Raw genomic sequence first — 18,527 nt, forward strand, 5'->3', positions numbered from 1 at the left:
CAGGCCTTGTATGCTGCTTGAGCTCTCCTCTTTTCCTCAATGACTGGTGTCAACTCCTCAGAGTGGGCTTCAAACCAGTCTGCCGCCTTGTTGGTCTTCTTGCCGAATATGGACAAGGCGGTGTTGTAAACGGTATTCTTGAAATGTTCCCATCTGTTGGATGCGTTTGCGTCGGCCGGGCCTGGAAGAGATTCCTCAAGCGCTTGTGCAAATTCCTCCACTTTTCTCTGATCCCGGGTCTTGCTGGTATCAATGCGAGGTCTTCCTTCCTTTTTCTTGTGATACAGTCTCTTTGTTTGCAGTTTCACTCTGCTGCACACCAGGGAGTGGTCAGTGTTGCAGGCAGCACCATGATAACTGCGTGTGATCTTGATGCTGGGAAGGCTGGAGCGTCTGGTGAGGATCAGGTCGAGCTGGTGCCAGTGCTTTGATCTTGGATGTCTCCAAGAGACTCTATGTTGGGGCTTTGTGTTGAAGAACGTGTTGCTGACACAGAGACCGTGATGACAGCAAAACTCTAGCAGGCGTTGGCCATTTTCGTTCATCCTCCCAGTGCCAAACTGACCTAAGCAACTGTTATCAGCACCAACTCTAGCATTGAAATCGCCGAGGATGAACAATGGCTCTTTTACAGGGATTTTCTTGACAGTGGTGGCCAGGTCATCATAGAATTTGTCTTTGGCTTCTGCTGGAGACGACAGAGTCGGTGCATAAGCACTGATGAGAGTGACAGGTCCTGCTGATGACTGGAGCTGCAGGGACAAAATTCTTTCACTTCCCACAGTAGGTGGGATGATGGATTTCAGCAGGGTATTTCTGACCGCAAAGCCAACGCCATGTTCCCTGGTTTCGTTTGGTGGTTTTCCCTGCCAGAAAAATGAGAAATTTCTCTCCTTGACAGATCCGGAATCTGGCAGCCTAGTCTCTTGAAGGGCGACGATGTCCATCTGCAGTCTGCTCAGCTCCATGTCGATGACAGCTGTTTTGCGTGCGTCGTCTATTTCTTGCAGGTCATCAGAGAAGCCAGGTGTCATTGTCCTAACGTTCCAGGTGCCCAGCTTTAGGGCAGTAGTTTTCTTTCTTAGTAGTTAGCTTTCACAGTATCACAAAGGAAATGGGCAAAGAGTTAATGAACAGGAGGGAGCAATAGGTTCAGTTTGCAAGACACTGGGGAACCAAGGTTAGTTAGTGTTTGCTGCAGGTAAGCAGAAATGAAACTTGCACTTATGTACGCATGGTCAAATATAGATAAATTTATCATGTGTAACAGTATGCACCCTATTTCTTCTGTGAAGAGATATTAATGTACAAATGTCACCATATAAAAAGTGGTGCCAATGGGCAGCCCAGTCCTGAGCTTTTCACCCCCTTCTCCCGGGTAAGGTAAGCAACCCTGCAATAGGGCTACTCACTTTACCACCGACCTAAAGGTCGGTGGTAGAATAAAGGCAATCGTGTAGGGCACTGAGCCCCACAGGAATGCCTTGGATCTGGTGGAATGGAGCTCCACAGAACCACCTCCCTCCCTCCCCCCACATGCCTCCCGCCTGCCCCTTCCCCGCCCCCACCTCCCTGTCACGCCCCCCGCCCTCTCTCTGCCCCCCGCTGGCCTCCCTCCTCCCTGGAATGCCCCCTCCCCACCCCGCTTACCATGCCGCGTCTCGGTGGTCTGTGAGACTGCTGAGCCACGGAGCCTGGGCACCTGCCCCGCACTAACCTGGCGCTAGCCCAGCACTGGCCGGTACTGGGCTAGCATAGGCGGTAGCCCGGCGGTGAGGCTCACAAATGAGGCACGACAGCACCAAGCCGCGGCACCGAGCCCAGGATTGGGCTCTCAGACATGTATGGAGAGAGCTTAATGTTTCATCACTTAGTTGTATTTTACTCAAATATCCTTTAGCTGATCATATGAACTGGCTGAAAAAAATATTCTGTTTGTTGTGATGTCAGCAAGTATGAAAACAATGCCTGTGGCCTGTTCATATATGCAAGATTTGAACTTCCTAAAATTTAAAAGAGATTTGAGTTGTGTGTGTGTTTTAGCGTTACAAATCTGAGGAGCAATATGTTTAATGTAAGGTTACAGTTATCAAGTGATGAATGTGAATGTGTGAGCTTACTTGGAGTCGTACATTTCCATTTGGAGGTAATCTTTTTCTTTTAATGTGAGTGACTGAATTCTGACAGTCATCCAGTCAGAATGACTGAATGATATTCAGATAAATATCCAGATAGTTATCATCCGATGGAGATTTTTGCCCGTGTTGGTAGTGTTTAATGACAGCAGAACTAAATACCATCTTTTATTTAAGAAACAGTCAAGTTCATGAACTTTCAGAAATCTCCAAGAAATTCCAAGTAGAAAAGCTCAGAACGGATGTTGAGGAGATAGGCTTCACATTGTGTGAAATACTTAATATGACATCCACATATCCTAATCAGCAACACTAATTGCTGCAAAAAACTCCTACTAGTACGAGACCATGATTTTAGTACTCGTTCTCTCATTCTCTCTATATCTGTACACATGGGAAACCGCAACTAGGAACATTGGCTTTACAAAAGAATATGAAATTAAAACACTTTCTTCTCATAGTTTCCTATCAGCGCATTTTTTGTCCTCTATCACTTCAGATTTTTTACAGGCTTAGGTTGAAACTAGATGTGACATATATGCTTTCAATGGGAAATGCTTTTTTGCTTGTTTTCTTTAGGGCCAGGATGCACAAAGAAGTTGCTGTTTCTGCTGCTATCTGTGGAGCCCATATAATTTCCTAAATATGGTTAGAGGAGGTCAAGCAATGTTACATCTGTGCTGGGTCTGCATGTAGATTATACTAATTTATGAGAATGCCTCAGTTTTACTGGGCTTTTTTCCCAAGAGAAAATGCAGAATCTGTATGCCTTGGATGTAGCCTTAGGCCAGTGGCCTCCAGATTGTGGCCCACCACATAAGGAAAAAGCCGTCTGGGTGCAGTGCTTTCCATTCCGTCCCACCGCCTCCTATCTTTCCAGCCGATCTTCTCAGATACTTGCACCAAGCAGCTGCTTCTGCTGCCCGTTTCCCCAGCAGGCTCTACACCCTGATTTCCAGGCAGATGTGGCTGCCCTGCATGAGTTTCTGAGAAGACTGGCTGGAAAGAAAAGAGACTGTGGCGCAGAATGGAAAATGCTGCACCATGCTCAGATGGCTTTTTCTTTATGCCAGATCCAGCCTATGGGCTGCGGTTTGGAGGCTACTGGCTAAGGTCTACTAGTATTCCTCATGTTACATGGTGTGAGGGGAGGTTGGCTGTTGGCTTATCCTTTATTGAGGGCTGTCTCCTTTAGGGTGTGGATTTGATTTGTTAGTTTCAGAACAATAGCAACAGATAGTTTTATCCTAACAATTGTGATTACCATGGAGTTTGAAGTGAGATTTATGTCATGCCATTTCAACCTCTGATCCCTCATGCTACTGGAAACAGTTGCAAACCAGGTTGTTTTTTTATTTCTGTTGGTAGCTGGGAGAGAAATGAGAGAGGATCTGCATTACCCTGCTGCCTAGCGTCCCTGGCTTTTCAGCATGTACATTCTTCTCACCGCATAAGAGAAGAAACTATTTGTAAGCCTAATTAGGGTGGTGTGATTTATCTTAGAGCCCAATCCTAAGGGCTCTAGTGCTTGTACTGCCAGTGCTGGGGGCCACAAACATGCTGTAAAGTACATTTACGGTACCCAGAGAGGAGGGAGCGTTGGCACTGGAGGACAAGCCACCTGTAGTAAGTAGCACCACTGGGTGGCAGATAGGTTTTTCGGGCAGGGAGAGGCTGGGATGGGAGAGGGCTGGCCCAGGAGAGGGGTAGGACTAGCGGAGGCCCCCTCTGCTGGATCATATTCCACACATTCGGTTGCAAAGCCTGACATAGGGCTTTTCTTGACTGTGCTGGCAAAATAGCTGGCATAGATTAGAGTAGCCCCATTGTGGGGCTGGGGTTCTCCTCAGTAGAAGGGAATGAATGTCCCCTTCCCTAGGAAGATCTCTGGCGGCCTCTGCTGGATGCAACAGTAGCCATTTTGCCACCATTAGTGGTGTAGGCAGTGCTTTTTTTTGTAAAAAAAAAAAAAAAGTGCAGGAACTCACAACTTGTTAATCTTTTATTTATTTATTTATTTTTAAACCATTTTTTATTGGAGAAATAAAATATTTTTTATGTGCTTCCCCCCTAAAGATGAACTTACTTCTGAGTAGACATGCATAGGATTGGGCTGTCAATCTCCACATCCCCTTCCCCCTAGCTACTTTTTCTACACATGGGGAAAAATACTGTACAGGTGCACTTGTAGCGTGTAGTATGTAGTGTGGCACTACTTTGAGGAGAGGAAGCAGTGAATGAATTCCAAAAAATGGCTTACATGAGTTCCATGTAGTAAAATTACTCTAAGCAACTGTGGGAGTAAGAACAAAAAAGGAATTCTTACATGAGAGGGGTCCTTAGGTGCACATAGAAACAGCTACGTTTGCAAACAAGCAATTAAATATGGTTTAATTCAGGTATCAGAATACTCTGTGTCTTTGGGAAGGCGCTTGGCATGCAATTGTATGTTCTCTGCTGCCCTGAGCAGCTGCTGTGCATTGCTGGAGAGGAGCTGCAAACACTGGCTGGCAGAGGGCATGCTTGTGGGGGAAGGATGAGGAGGATCTCTGGCAAGGCTGGACAGCACGTTGTACACACGTAGAATCCCTTTTTACCCGCCCTTAGCATGTGAAAACGGGTGCAGATATATATCTCTGCCAGGATTAAGAGCCCAATCCTAGGTATGTCTACTCTGAAGTCTCGTTCTAGTCAATGGAGCTTACTCCCAGGAAAGTGCCTAGGATTGCAGCCTAAGAGCCCAATCCTATGCATGTCTACTCAGAAGTCCACTTTAGTGAATGGGGCTTACTGTGGATAGGATGGCAGCTTTAGAGTCCAATCCTGTGCCTGTCTACTCAGAAGTCAGTCCCATTAGAGGCAGTGGGGCTTCCTCCCAGGAAAGTGTGGAGAGAACTGCAGCCTCAGAGCCCCTCCTCTGCCTATGTCCTCAGAAGTCAGTCCCAGTCGAGGCAGTGGGGCTTCCTCCCAGGAAAGTATGGAAAGGACTGCAGCCTCAGAGCCCTTCCTCTGCCTGTCTACTAAGGCTGCAAGGCTATGACACTTTCCCAGGAGTAAGCCCCATTGAACAGTAAGCCCCGTTCTCCTCCGGAGGGCTTTTTGAATCCCACAGAGGCAGCATGTGTCTGCTTGCTACTTCTGGTTTCCTGAGGGAAAAATGCTACTTCTGGTTTCCTGAGAGAAACCGGAAGTGACGGTTTTCCCCATATTAGGCATTCTGAGACCTGGGGAAACCCTCCTGGCACTTCCCTAGGCCTCAGAATGCCTTATACGGTGAAAAATGTCACTTTCGGTTACCTTCGGGAACCTGGGAATGGTGTTTTTCGCCCCTCTGGGCCATTCTGAAGCCTGCAGAAGTAGTGGGTGGATGTGCGCTGCCTCTGCGGGTTTCAGAAAGCCGCCTGGAGCACAGCTCTGGTCCCCTTCAGAGGGAGAAAGGGGCAGAAAATTGCGGATTTTATTATCCACGGTTTTCAGTATCAGCAAGGTGTCCGAGAACATATGCCTCGTGGGTACCAAGGCCCCACCTCTACTTACAATGCAAAATAGTAAAGTGGACCGTATCACAACAGATTATTTGCCATAGAGATACATTTTTACCATTAAGAATCTTGGTAATCTTTAGTTTACTAGGTTCAAAATGTTTCTGTAGACCAACATTTACATGTCTGGCAGGAAACCTGTACTTCAGTTTGCATTGCAAGCAACATAGAATGTGGAGGTTAGCTAGTGTTACAAGTTATTCAGAATGTTTGAATATATTCTCTTCAACTTTTTTTGTACCACTTACAGAAGCATATACTAGAAAGCTTTGAAGAGGTATTCTAGACATCATTTTGTGCTGTTGCTATACAATTGAAAGTGCTATGAATATAAAATACAGCTTAGCTATTCATTTTGTTGTCATTTTAATTGTGCAGTTTTGCTGGTAACCAATGATATAGCATCCTGCATTAGCTGTACACTGCACTGAGATCATTGTCATTATTCATCATTGCTCTGTATTTGTCTTTCTAGTTAACTGTTCCTCCTCTGTTCTTTGATGTTTTCCTAAATTTTCTTTTTAAATTAAAATCTATGCGGAAAAATACCGTGCTTCAAAGTAAGGCGCCAAAAAGGTCAATTTGCTGGCATTAAAATTTTTCTATGTTGAGCCCAATTTTTTCTACCCTTGCATATATTCCAATAAAAAACCTTACACATGGTACCTTCAAAGCAAGGTCTTAGAATATGCAAAATTTGAGGTGAGCATTGATTTCAAAGTTACTTATTTTGTTTTTTCCTCCCTGTTGAGAAGCTGTTTAGTGACAGGTAAAGTATTGTTGAGCAAATGCTGTGTACCATGCTTTTATTTAGAACCAGGGCAAAAGTTTATTTGTTGCACCTTTTCCCCCTTGTCTCCCACTTGGTTCTCCACCACACAGTTGAGCTGGAGCAATGGCCATTACACAGCATCCCAGCACAGGAGGTAGTTTTCCCCTGTGCGCACATGTGGAGGTGTGTTTTAAAGTATACCTGGTAATGCATAGCACATATACAGATGCAACAGCTCCTCTTTCTCATCTGCTGAACATGCTACTGTAGCGTTTGCACTCTATCATAAGCTGTTTTTGTTTGGGGTACTTTATTCCACAAGTTGGCAGGCCTTGGAGGGGAGTTAGGACATGGCGGAGGCCTCCTCCACCAGTCCTGTCAGGTTTGATCTGCCCCATTCCATCTTCCCCCACCCAGTAATGCCTCCTCTCCACCTCTGTTCCACCCTCCCTCCATCACCTGATCCATTCCTTATCTCTACTAACCTGCCTTACCATCCAGTTTCCTGGATGCAATTTTGGTGAGGCAACACAGGCCTCCCCACTGTCGCTGTTTACTCTCTGGGTGTGTAAATGTGCTTTATGGCACTTTTGCTACACCGTCTGCTGGCACGAGGATCTCTGTGCCATGGATGCGCAGACTTGACTTGAGCTTTTGAGTGATTTAAAATAGAAAGCTTAAAACCTCATAAGTAAAAAATGCACCATGGATTTTCTTGAACCCAATGGAAGATTCCTTGCATTTTTTACATCTGCTAAAATTTTAAAATAAATTTAATATATAGTCAGGGGCAAAAAAATTTTTTTCAAACAGTTTAAAAGGCATGTGGTTCAGAGCAAAATTTTAAAGCTGGTATAACTCAGCCATTCATCTGTATTTTCTAGTCATAGTATAATCCCTTCCTAGGTAGATTCTTTATGCCAGATGTCCTGTAGGACAAATTGTTGTGATTTTGAGGGCTTAAAATGACAGCTAAAAAAATTACTCAGAATAAACTGACTGGCACTCTAGTACTTGTACAATAAATGAATTGCAAATAAAGCAATATTAAAGGGCACAGCTATTGACCTGGATGCCGTTAAATGCCACTCTGTGTTAATGAAACTGCAAAATATGACAGAAGAGCAAATATAGTGAAGCTTAGAACAGCAAGACATGGTTGTCATTTTATTGCTCTTCATAAAAGCTGAACAAAAGGAACTAGTAAAGATGTACTTTGGTTGCAGTTGATGTAAGTGTAGTCTCATAAATGCTGCTTTTGTTGTTGTTGTTTTGCATATGGGCAAAGTAGCAACACCAGATTATTAATATTTACAATCAAATCCACTAGGGTTGCAGCGCTGGTCTCTGGCACACTGCCCTGGCAACAACTATTGCAAAAGTGCTGGAAAGCACTTCACGCAGCCAGACAGAGGCAGGCACCTATGCAGACGCCGGTGCAAGGGGGGAGGTGCTGGGCTCCGGGAACTGGCGGCAGCAGCTTAATCGCTGAGTGGCATAGAGGAATTCTAGTATGGGAAGGGGTGAAATGGTGTGGGGAAGGGTGGTGACTTTAGGCGGGGGTGAGCAGACCAGGCTGGGAGAGGGTGAGCACAGCAGAAGAGGCTGTTGCCAGATCCTATCCCCCCTCCCGAAACTGAGCTGCTGACATGGGGCTGCAGGTGCCTGCACCAGTGATTTTGCTGGTGTGGGACCAAGTAGCCCATCCTTGCCCCGGGGCAAGGATACAAAAGTTTCCTTATCTCAGGGAGACCTCCAGAAAAGTAGCATGTGTCTTAGGCCTTATCAGCCTTGCTTTGTGTTTAGAAAATGTTTAAATGCATTGTGTTTGCTTTGTGTTTAGAAAATGTTTAAATGCTTAAAATTGGCAGATGAGTAAAAGGCAGAAGAATTTTTTTTCTTAACATAGAAATAAACATTTTGACCTTTCAAATAGTTTTTTACTATTCCTAGTCATAAATACTTGCCTGACAGGTTTCTTCAGGATTGTTTAATTAAACAATCAGATCTGAACCTGCAAAGCTTTTCTGTTTAAAATAATACTGTATTCAATAAATACTTAAATACATTAGTGACATATTCTTCAGGCTAGATTAACATGAAATATTTCAGTAGTAAGCACAATAAAATAGTTAATGCTATCAACATCTTTTTTACAGCCACTTCCTGCCTGTTTGAAGATAGTAGCATCCTTATACTCAGTATTATCTGGTGGCACCTGGGCATAAGAATCCAAAAAGCAATACTGTATTAAGAACAGCAGAAAATGGGTTTCCTTCCTAGAGCTGTGATCTAAGGATTGTATATGTAGTCATTTTAATCTGCTCTTCCCATTTGCTCACCAGCATTTTCCCAGGGCTTCATTTGGTACATATTGTAATACTTTTGCTTTGAATATTGTTGCAGTATGAATAATTTAATAAAGAATAAGTAACTTGGTAAGTAATCTTTAATCTTTTTTCTCTCTAGTGGTCATTTGCTGTGGCTTCAATTACAGAAATCCCACCTATTATCTTTCTGCCCAATTTCCTTGTTCAGAGAAAGGTACTAAGGCCCCTGAGAACACAAACTGGTGGAACAATAATGGTAAGGAAAGTAAATTCATTATTTTGCTTTCCCCTCATGGAATTGTCTTAAACATGTTTTTTTAAAGCAATATAATCTTACCCCATTGCTTGATTTACAATTTCCATTTGGCATGTGTATTAAGAAAAGCAAATCAACTCTCAGTCGTGGTAGGAATGAATCAACTTTTTATCTGTTGTACAGGAAAAGATAAATAGGCTATCAGTTAATATCCATATTTGTAATATGGATCCTTCAAATGATACATTATTACAGAGTGTTATTATTAAGAATACTTATATACCACTTTTCAACAAGAGTCATTTACAAAACGGGTTACATATTGTACTAAAATAAATCAGTAAATGTGTCCCTGTCCCCAAAGGGCTCACAATCTTTAAAAGCCACTGGGAGAGACATAGAATTTGGAACTCAAAGTTGTCACAATAAATTTCATGCTGGGCAAGAAGTAAAACTTTGTATGGTCTCATTTATTATGCTGTTTTTTTTTACAAACTAGGATGTATAAACTCATACTTTACCTTGATCTTTCAGCTTGACATTAGACTGATAATTATGCTTACTTGTAAGAAAGTCTCACTAATTTCAATGGACCTGTTTTCTAGTATTTGGTTAGGACAACAGAAGTTTGCATAGGTAATCATAGGATAGGTCAACATTTTGAATTGGCTGTTTGAAACTTACTCAAATGTAGCCTATACTTTTGAAGATACATAGTAATATTGTAGTACTTTGAATCTGAACAGCTACTTTTTGCCATGCTCAGTGGGATGTGTCTTTAAAATTTCATTTTTAGACTCACCCCTTTGGGAAGAGGGGTATGTTATTCTACTTCTTGGTATTTCCTATCCCAACTATTGTAGTCTTCCTTTCTTAGTTTCTCTTATAAAAGGAATAATAAAATGTTCAGTATTTATACTGAAGGAAACAATTTAATTCCCAAGGTCAAATTATGTTTTAGGGAGAATGTCAATTAGAAATTGTTCATTTCTCCTGTTTTATGAATTGAAATGTTTTTAGGTTACATACTAGCTATTTGTAGATCTTGTAAAAGCAAAGAGGATTGTTAAGAAACTTGTAATAGCTGATTAATCTTTTTTTCTATGAACAATGAATTCAAAAATTTTATTACTTGATGCATGATCAATTTCAACCATTCTTTCATGCACAAAGATTATGCAATTTGCAGTTTCGCTACTAGGGGTCAGTGTTCAACTTTTCATAGAATATGTATACTAATTATGAAATTATGGTTGAAATACATAAAATATCTTGGTTAAAGTGAAGATGACGTACATTTTTTGGAAGAGTGTTCCAGCATCATGTACTTTGGTAAAATATTCAGTGGGTCCATTTAACAAACTTTTGGATAAAGAGTAGGGTTGTTAGAAATGCTTAGATTAAGATGCACAGTGAATATCTGTGTTACTAAAAACAATGTTTTTAATAGTCATGCAGATACATTCTTTTTTTTTCCCCCCCGAAGGCAGGAAAACTTGCTATTGAGAGGGGATGGGCAATTAATATTGGTAAGAAACAATTTGTTTACATCCTGTTGATCACATTTTTTTCTAAGTTCTACTTGTCTTTTTATTATACATAGATAGGAATAGATAACGGCTTCTCAAAAGTAATAATAGAGTTTTAATTGTTTCCTAAGGCGGAGGTGTCACTAGGGTTTGCATCACCCCCATGATGGACCTCCTCCCTTACTAGACCATACAGAATAAATTACAATATCATACATACAGCCTAAATGCAGTGGCATCACTACAGTTAGTGTCACCAGCAGAGGCTCACTGCTGATGTCCCAGAAGACAGTGGTCTCCTTGTCAGTAGTGGCAGGCAGTAGACCAGTCACCAGGGCTGGTAAGGTGGCAGTGGGAGTGGATCAGGGTGAGAATTGGGCCAGGCCAGAGTCATATCTTGGTGGCAGCAGCATCTGTAAGATCTAGAGCCATTGTCCCAGAATTGACGTGCCCTCTTAGACCTAACAGATTTACATTGGCAAATAGCTGGTGTAGATCTGAGTAGGCTTGCTGGGGACCAGGGATCAGTGGCAGAGGTAAGTAAAAAATTTCTTTACTTGCCTCTCCCAGGTTACCTAGTCCCCAGATGATCCATAGCATTCAGTGCACGCATGTGGCTTGGGCCAGCCCTGGATAGGATTAGGCTGTTAGAAACTGACTTTCAGTTTTCAGGAGGAGGTGACAATGGTGATGTACCATGTAGCAAAAATACATGTCACCATGTACATGTATATCTCACCATGTACATGGTGACAACCATGTAGCAAAAATATTTTTAAGTTTGCTGAAGATGAGTGAGAGATCAAGATGATGCTCTGAGCAAGAGTGAATGACTGTGGTTAACAGGATCATCAAATATTGAGCAGGAGGGAACAGTAGGACTGAGAATGGTTGGTAAGTGGGAAGAAAAACAAAATGAGTAAGTAGGCCCAAGGTTATATGTCTGAAAGACCGTGACAGAGAGCTTAGGGGAAGAGGAAAATATTGGTATAAGAATTAGATGTTCCCTCTTCATAATGTTCTCTGAGATTTCAGCAGAGTATCTATAAAAAGATAGCGAAAACAAGATATTGGACTGGATGAAAGTGAAAGTTAGTGTTGTAGACAACCCTGAACTAGTATATTGATGCCCATTTAATGGCATTTAATGTGTGGCTACCACATGAGGGCTACTGTGGTGAAAATGTGAAAAAAAACACAGTTCTTGCTTTTTAATAAATTTTTATATCCCACCATTCACTAAAATAGACCCCAAATACTTTAAAAATGAGGCAGAAACCATTGAGTAATGAAAATGTAAGTAGAAAATTCAGGCATTCTCGTTCATATTTTCCCTCTGTGCTGCCTTTTTTAAACCATTCTTCTTTTACAGATAAGTAGCATAAGGCTTCAGGGAAATTGCTTTCATTTTGATACACAGATTACAGCGACTATTCCAACCTATAAATTATTGATATTTAATAGTCACATAAAGGGTGCTTTTATCATTTTTATTATAATCTGTGTAGAATGATCACATAATTTTGAGAAGCCTAAAAGGAAAATGTACTACATTTCATCTTGCTTCTAGACTAGTGCTTTTGGAGCCATTTTTAAAATATCTGTACATAAATGTAATATTGAATAACCTTGAAGGCTTACCACAGAGATGACCCATGCTTATTAGAAGCAAGAAGCTGTGTTAATGGGTTTCTTTGGGCCTGGCCACCCAAGCCAGACTGTTGTATCTGTCTTTGAGAAAATAAATCCCCTTACCAAATTTCTATTGTTGTGCAGGTCATTTATAGTTTTGTGACTTCTATTCTTATGTCTAAGTTGTGTTCCATTGGCTCAGGAAGTTTTGCAGTGTTCTCATCATGGACTTCATCATGCTTTTTGTCATTGTTCTGACTGCTCAGGGATAACTTTTAAAACTGATGAGGCTAGCCAGTCAGTTTTTAACTTTGGAATCCAGCTCTATGAGGGGAGGCCAAAAAGTTCTTATCCTAACCATGATCCGGATGTGCTAGGGATCTAAAGTTTTACACAGTTGTAGTTGGGGACCTTCATAATATGCATAGAAGTTTTTGGCATCATAGATCTTGTTAAACTGGATTTAGAACTACGAGAGTAGGAGAAGGTATCATGCTGGACAAAACTGAGTGTCGAGCCATGATATGGTTCCTCCATCCTAAAGGGAAATCTGCACAGCAATCCATGAAGATATATCAGCTGTTTATGGTGAGGAATGTCCATCATATGAGACTGTCAGATGATAGAAATGGGAATTCAAATGTGGTTACATCAAGTCTACAGGGTGACCCAAGCGAAGGCCGTCCGTCAACAGCCACTGAAGCAAGTGCGATGGCAAAGGTTGAGCAGCTAGTGCTTGAAGACAGATGTATGACTGTTAATTTCTTAGTTAGGGAGGTGAACATTAGTAGGGGGTTAGTCTATGACAGAAGTGTCCATAGTTTTTGGCAGGAGGGCCGCATGTTCTCTCTGACACTGTGTCGGGGGCTGGGGAAAAAAAGAACTAATTTACATTTAAAATTTCAATAAATTTACATAAGTTTACGTAAATGAATATATTACAGATGGAACTTATATGAATGAATGAAGGTCTTGCAATAGCTCAAGGCCTATAGAAGGCCTTGCACAAAGCAAGGCTGGCCTTTCCTTTGCTGCTGCTACTGCGTCACAGATATGAAACAAAAAACAGTGGAGGGAACCCTCATCCACAGCTCACGTGAGATGTCAAACAGTTGCCCTCATGCTGAGAACAGTTGTGTCAGGCCAGTGTGGGCTCCAACAAAACTCCAGAGGGCCAGAGGCTCATTGGAGACTGGGGGCTCCCTGAGGGCCACATTGAGAGGCCTTGAGGGCCGCAAGTGGCCCCAGGGCTGGGGTTTGGGCACCCCTGGTCTATGATATTACATGACATCTTACATATGAGCAAGTTGGCTGCATGGTGGGTTCCCAGGTTGCTGATGCCTGTCCAGAAACAGCAACACTTGGAATGTGCACAAAGCATTTTGGACCTGTACCACAAGAATGATGAAGACTTTTTAAAACTGATTAATGACTATGGATGAATGCTGGATAAACCTATGTGAACCTGAAACCAAAGAAGTGAGCAAAACTTGGAAACATGCCTCATCACCCATCCCCAAAAAGGCTAAGGTGCAACGGTCAACCAGAAAGGTCGTGTTGTTTGTGTTTTGGAACAACAAAAGGTGTAGTATTGACAGATTACTTGCAAAAAGGGTCAACGATAACAGGGGAGTACTATAGAAACTTGCTACAAAAGTTACAGGTTGTTATCAAGGAAAAGAGACATGGTTTGCTGTCAAAAGGTGTGTTGCTGCTAGCTGACAATGCACTTGCACACCAAGCTGCAGAAACAGTCACTTTTGGGTGCAAATGTGGCTATGAACCCCTGTCCCATCCCACATATTCTCCCGACCTAGCACCTTTAGACTTCCTTCTGTTTCAAATATGAAGAAACATTTACGGGGAAGAAATGTCCACAATGATGAAGAGGTCATTACTGCTGTGGAGAGCTGGTTTGCCTCAAAATGGCCCTGGGAGTTGGCAACCTTCAGTCTCGAAAGACTATGGTATCGCGCTCTGAAAGGTGGTTCTGGAACAGCGTCTAGTGTGGCTGAAAAGGCCGATTAGGGAGTGACAATCCCTTCCACACTGGGAGCAAGTGCAGTCTGTCCCTGGTCTGTCTCCCTGGCTATGGGCCTTCCTTCTTTGCCTCTTAGCCTCAGACTGTTGGCCAAGTGTCTCTTCAAACTGGGAAAGGCCATGTTGCACAGCCTGCCTTCAAGCGGGCCGCTCAGAGGCCAGGGTTTCCCACTTGTTGAGGTCCACTCCTAAGGCCTTCAGATCCCTCTTGCAGATGTCCTTGTATCGCAGCTGTGGTCTACCTGTAGGGCGCTTTCCTTGCACGAGTTCTCCATAGAGGAGATCCTTTGGGATCCAGCCATCATCCATTCTCACGACATGACCGAGCCAACGCAGGCGCCTCTGTTTCAGCAGTGCATACATGCTAGGGATTCCAGCACGTTCCAGGACTGTGGAACTTTGTCCTGCCAGGTGATGCCGAGAATGCGTCGGAGGCAGCGCATGTGGAAAGCGTTCAGTTTCCTCTCCTGTTGTGAGCAAAGATTCCACGACTCGCTGCAGTACAGAAGTGTACTCAGGACGCAAGCTCTGTAGACCTGGATCTTGGTATGTTCCGTCAGCTTCTTGTTGGACCAGACTCTCTTTGTGAGTCTGGAAAACGTGGTAGCTGCTTTACCGATGCGCTTGTTTAGCTCGGTATCGAGAGAAAGGGTATCGAGAGAAAGAGAAAAAGAGAAATGGCCATAGGAGGTGGCCCTAGGAGGAAGAGTATCGAGAGAAAGAGAAATGGCCCTAGGAGGTGGATATGTAGAGAAGGAAGAGTCAGTGGACCATATTTTAGATCCATAGAACATCTGGATCATGCTGAGGGCAAGAACTTTTTGGCCTCCCCTTGTAGTAGATGCCAACCTTCACACACCTTTCTTTATACACGTGTGGACAGTGTTACTTTGATTTAGACATGCCATATATTCTAAGCTTGTGCCATATTTTCTTGGTAAAAGGCAAAGATTAACCATAGTGACACATGACATCTGTTTACATTAGGTTTGATCAGTAATGCATTGAAATGCTCAGAATCAACATTGACTGCAGTCAAGTACAAGAAAAACAATGTAGAAATTTTAGAAAGTTTATTCATTAACATTTTTATGGTCCTGGCTAATGGAGCCTAACGAATGAAGCAGTCTGTTCCGTAGCCTCATATTTATAGTGACAGTAATGATTTTCATAACATCTGGGTTTTTGGTTAAGTATTTTCTTCAAATTTAACTATTTTATTTTAGGTGGTGGCTTTCATCACTGTTCAAGTGACAGAGGTGGAGGATTTTGTGCATATGCTGATATCACATTGACTATAAAGGTAAGGAAAGTTATTTTTAGAAAATATTAAATATTGATTCGTTGTACAAATAACACACATACTCATCATATAGCTGGGAAATAAATTGTTAAATTTCTTCATAGATCAAAAACATGAAAACAAAGGGTATCAAATCTAATCATGATAAGTACTGTATATACTAACTAGAGGATCAATGAAGGAAGATGAGCTTTGTCTTATCTGCTGTTGATTTCAGTAAGACTGATGACTTCATTGATAAATTGTCCCAAAAAGTCTGGAGACAGTAGTATAAACATGCCTTTTGTATCTCAGACCCACATGTGGAGCTCCACAAAACAATAAACTGTAAAATCCAATGACAAAGGGTTAACAGCACAATTCTACGTTTGTCTTTTCAGAATGTGTTCATTGGGGCTTACTCTCAGGAAAATGTGCTTAGAATTGCAGCTTTACACCAAAATGCCAAATTGTAAAGGTTGAACAGTGATATTCCTGGGAGTCTCCTATGTAGGCAGTGTCAAACTCACTTAAAACTGCATAATCCTTCATTATAAAAATATGGAATCTGAAGAAAGCTTGGAGATGAATCTTATGTCTGTGAAACATATTGACTGGGTATTTGGTTGTTTGCTTTGTTACCCTTGTTTTAATAATCTACAGTTTAGATAACATAGGGTGAAATCCTAACTTGCAGTTAGGTGGCCCAAGTCCCTTGGGCCAGCCTAGGAGGGTCACAAATGTGCCGTAAAGCACATTTGTGCCTCCTCAAGGGGAAGCCAGGCTGGCACTCCGAGAAGCGCTGGCCTGTGGAGGCTGACATAAGCCTCCATGCCAGCTTCCTCTCAGCCGCTTGTGTTGGCCGCCTGCCCTGACACAAGCAGAAAAGATAGGTGTGGGGGAGGCGGGGAGGAGGAGGGAGGGAGGTGTTCCTGGGTGAGGAGAGGGTGGGCGATGGGCGGCTCTGGGGATGGGTGGGCGGGGAGCGGGAGGCAGGGCTAGAATCTGGCAGTTATGCTGGATCCCAACCCCCATTCCCAGGGAGAACAGAGAGGCTTCAAGCTGCTTCACTTTCCTCAGACTTGTGCCACCTCCAGAGGTGGCGCATGTCCGAGGAGACCCATTGTGACCTTACCCAGGAATAAGGGGAAACGTTTCCCCTTACGTCTGGCTGAGCCGCTTCTGGCCACAATCCTGCGCTGGATACAGCACAAGCCTCCTGGCTTGCCTTTTCCAGCGCAGGTTAGGATTGTGCCCATAGTTATTTAGACCAGGGGTGCTCAATAGGTGAATCGCGATCTACCAGTAGATCGCGAGGCAAAATGAGTAGATCGCGAAGTGCTGACCCCCCCTTCAGGTGCCTCTGGGAGGAAACGCCGGGAGTAAGGCCCATTGTACTCAATGGGGCTTACTCCCAGGTAAGTGTGGCTAGGATTGCAGCCTCACAGCCTAATCCTAGGCATGTCTACTCAGGAGTAAGTCCTGTTATACTCAGTGGGCTCAAGGTACACCAAAATACATTGTACACATAAATGTTATATGTTATGATGGCGCGAACATTGTAAAAAAAACTCTGGTAGATCTCCGGGTCTTGCTGGGTTTCAAAGTAGCTCTCGAGCCAAAAAAGTGTGAGCACCCCTGATTTAGACAAATGCTCATAGTTATTGGACAAATGCTCAGTTCAGCCTAAAAAAGCCTTTAGTTAAGTAACATGTTTCTAAACTCGTGGGCTTATTTGATACTAAGGGTGCAATCCTATCCTGTGCTGGAACAGGCAAGCCAAGAGGCTTGCGCTGTATCTAGCACAGGATAGGGGCCCAAGGTGACTCAGACAGAGGCAAGGGAAAAACTTTCCCCTTACCTCCGGGTGAGGCGCCCTTGCCCCTATGGGTCTCCTCAAATTTGGGCCACCTCCTGAAGTGGTACAAGTTCGAGGAGAGCGGAGCAGCTTGAAGCCGCTCCAAACTCCCCAGAAACAAGGAGTTCCCCTTGGGCCGCCAACCACCTGCCCTCCCACCACCTCCTCCCCGCCTACCCCAGAGGCTTGCGTCAGCCCAGCCAGTGGAAAGAAGACCAAGGAAGCTGGTGTGGAGGCTTGTGTCAACCTCCTCAGGCCGGTGCACCTATGTGCGCCGGCCTGGCTTCCTCCCAGTATGTTTGCGACCCTCCTGGGCTGGTGCAAGGGACTTGCCTCTGGATTTCGCTCTAAAGTAGATATCAAGCTGTATGTACTGTAATTTATTGGCATATTTCATGGATTTAGGAAAAAAAGATGTCTCTCCTACTCTTCTAACTCTTATGATTCTGTCTGTTGCAGTTTTTATTTGAAAGAATGGAAGGAGTTGCTAAGGCAACTATTATAGATCTGGATGCACATCAGGTGAGTAATTGTATTAAGAAAGATTAATTTAAACTATGAGTCCTGAGTCATGTCAATGAAGCAACTGTGCTGTTTATGAAGAAAGCTAATTTGTGCTGAAATAAGCTTCCTGTGGAGAGGTAAGACAAAACACCTACCCACAGGAAATTTCACTCATGATTAGCATTTTGGGGAAACTTGTACAGATGTAAAAGAAAGCTGGTATATTTTTATTATAGATGTGTCTGAGAATGTGGACAGTATTCTTTATAGTTTGGGGCTGTCTGTGTTCCCCCTGGAGCCTTGCTCATTTTGACTGGTAATTTTTGCCCAGGTAGGACTGGATGAGTGAGTAGGGAGGATTATTAGCACCTCTTTGGGAAAGGGCATGATGCCTTAAAATGGTTTTGGTCCATCTGCTCCTCTTTTGATCCCCCCATAATGGAGAATGACCAGTCACAGTCTGGTCCTGTTTTTGGGCAAGGTCATGGTCCAACTCTGGGGGAAATTCTAGAAAGTGGGGCTGGGAGTCTTTTAAACTACCCTTGGTCATAAACTTTTGGAGTTCCCGTTTCATTCAGTCCTCTGTGCTTTTTAACAGCTAAATGAAATTGCTGATGCATGAAGGACTTGTCCATCTATGAGACTGA

The 18,527-nt window shown here is 43.2% G+C and overlaps 1 protein-coding gene across 1 annotated transcript in view; it reads left to right on the forward strand.

The window, feature by feature from the left end:
- Positions 1-18,527, forward strand: part of HDAC11 (histone deacetylase 11) — a 56,695-nt gene that overhangs the window by 23,807 nt on the left and 14,361 nt on the right. The window contains 4 exon segments of the mRNA XM_066616695.1: positions 8,919-9,035; positions 10,522-10,564; positions 15,463-15,539; positions 17,836-17,898. Of these exon segments, the coding sequence (XP_066472792.1) occupies positions 8,919-9,035; positions 10,522-10,564; positions 15,463-15,539; positions 17,836-17,898 (300 nt within the window).

The sequence above is a fragment of the Tiliqua scincoides genome, chromosome 2 (genome assembly GCF_035046505.1).
Source record: "Tiliqua scincoides isolate rTilSci1 chromosome 2, rTilSci1.hap2, whole genome shotgun sequence".
Lineage (NCBI taxonomy): Eukaryota > Metazoa > Chordata > Lepidosauria > Squamata > Scincidae > Tiliqua > Tiliqua scincoides.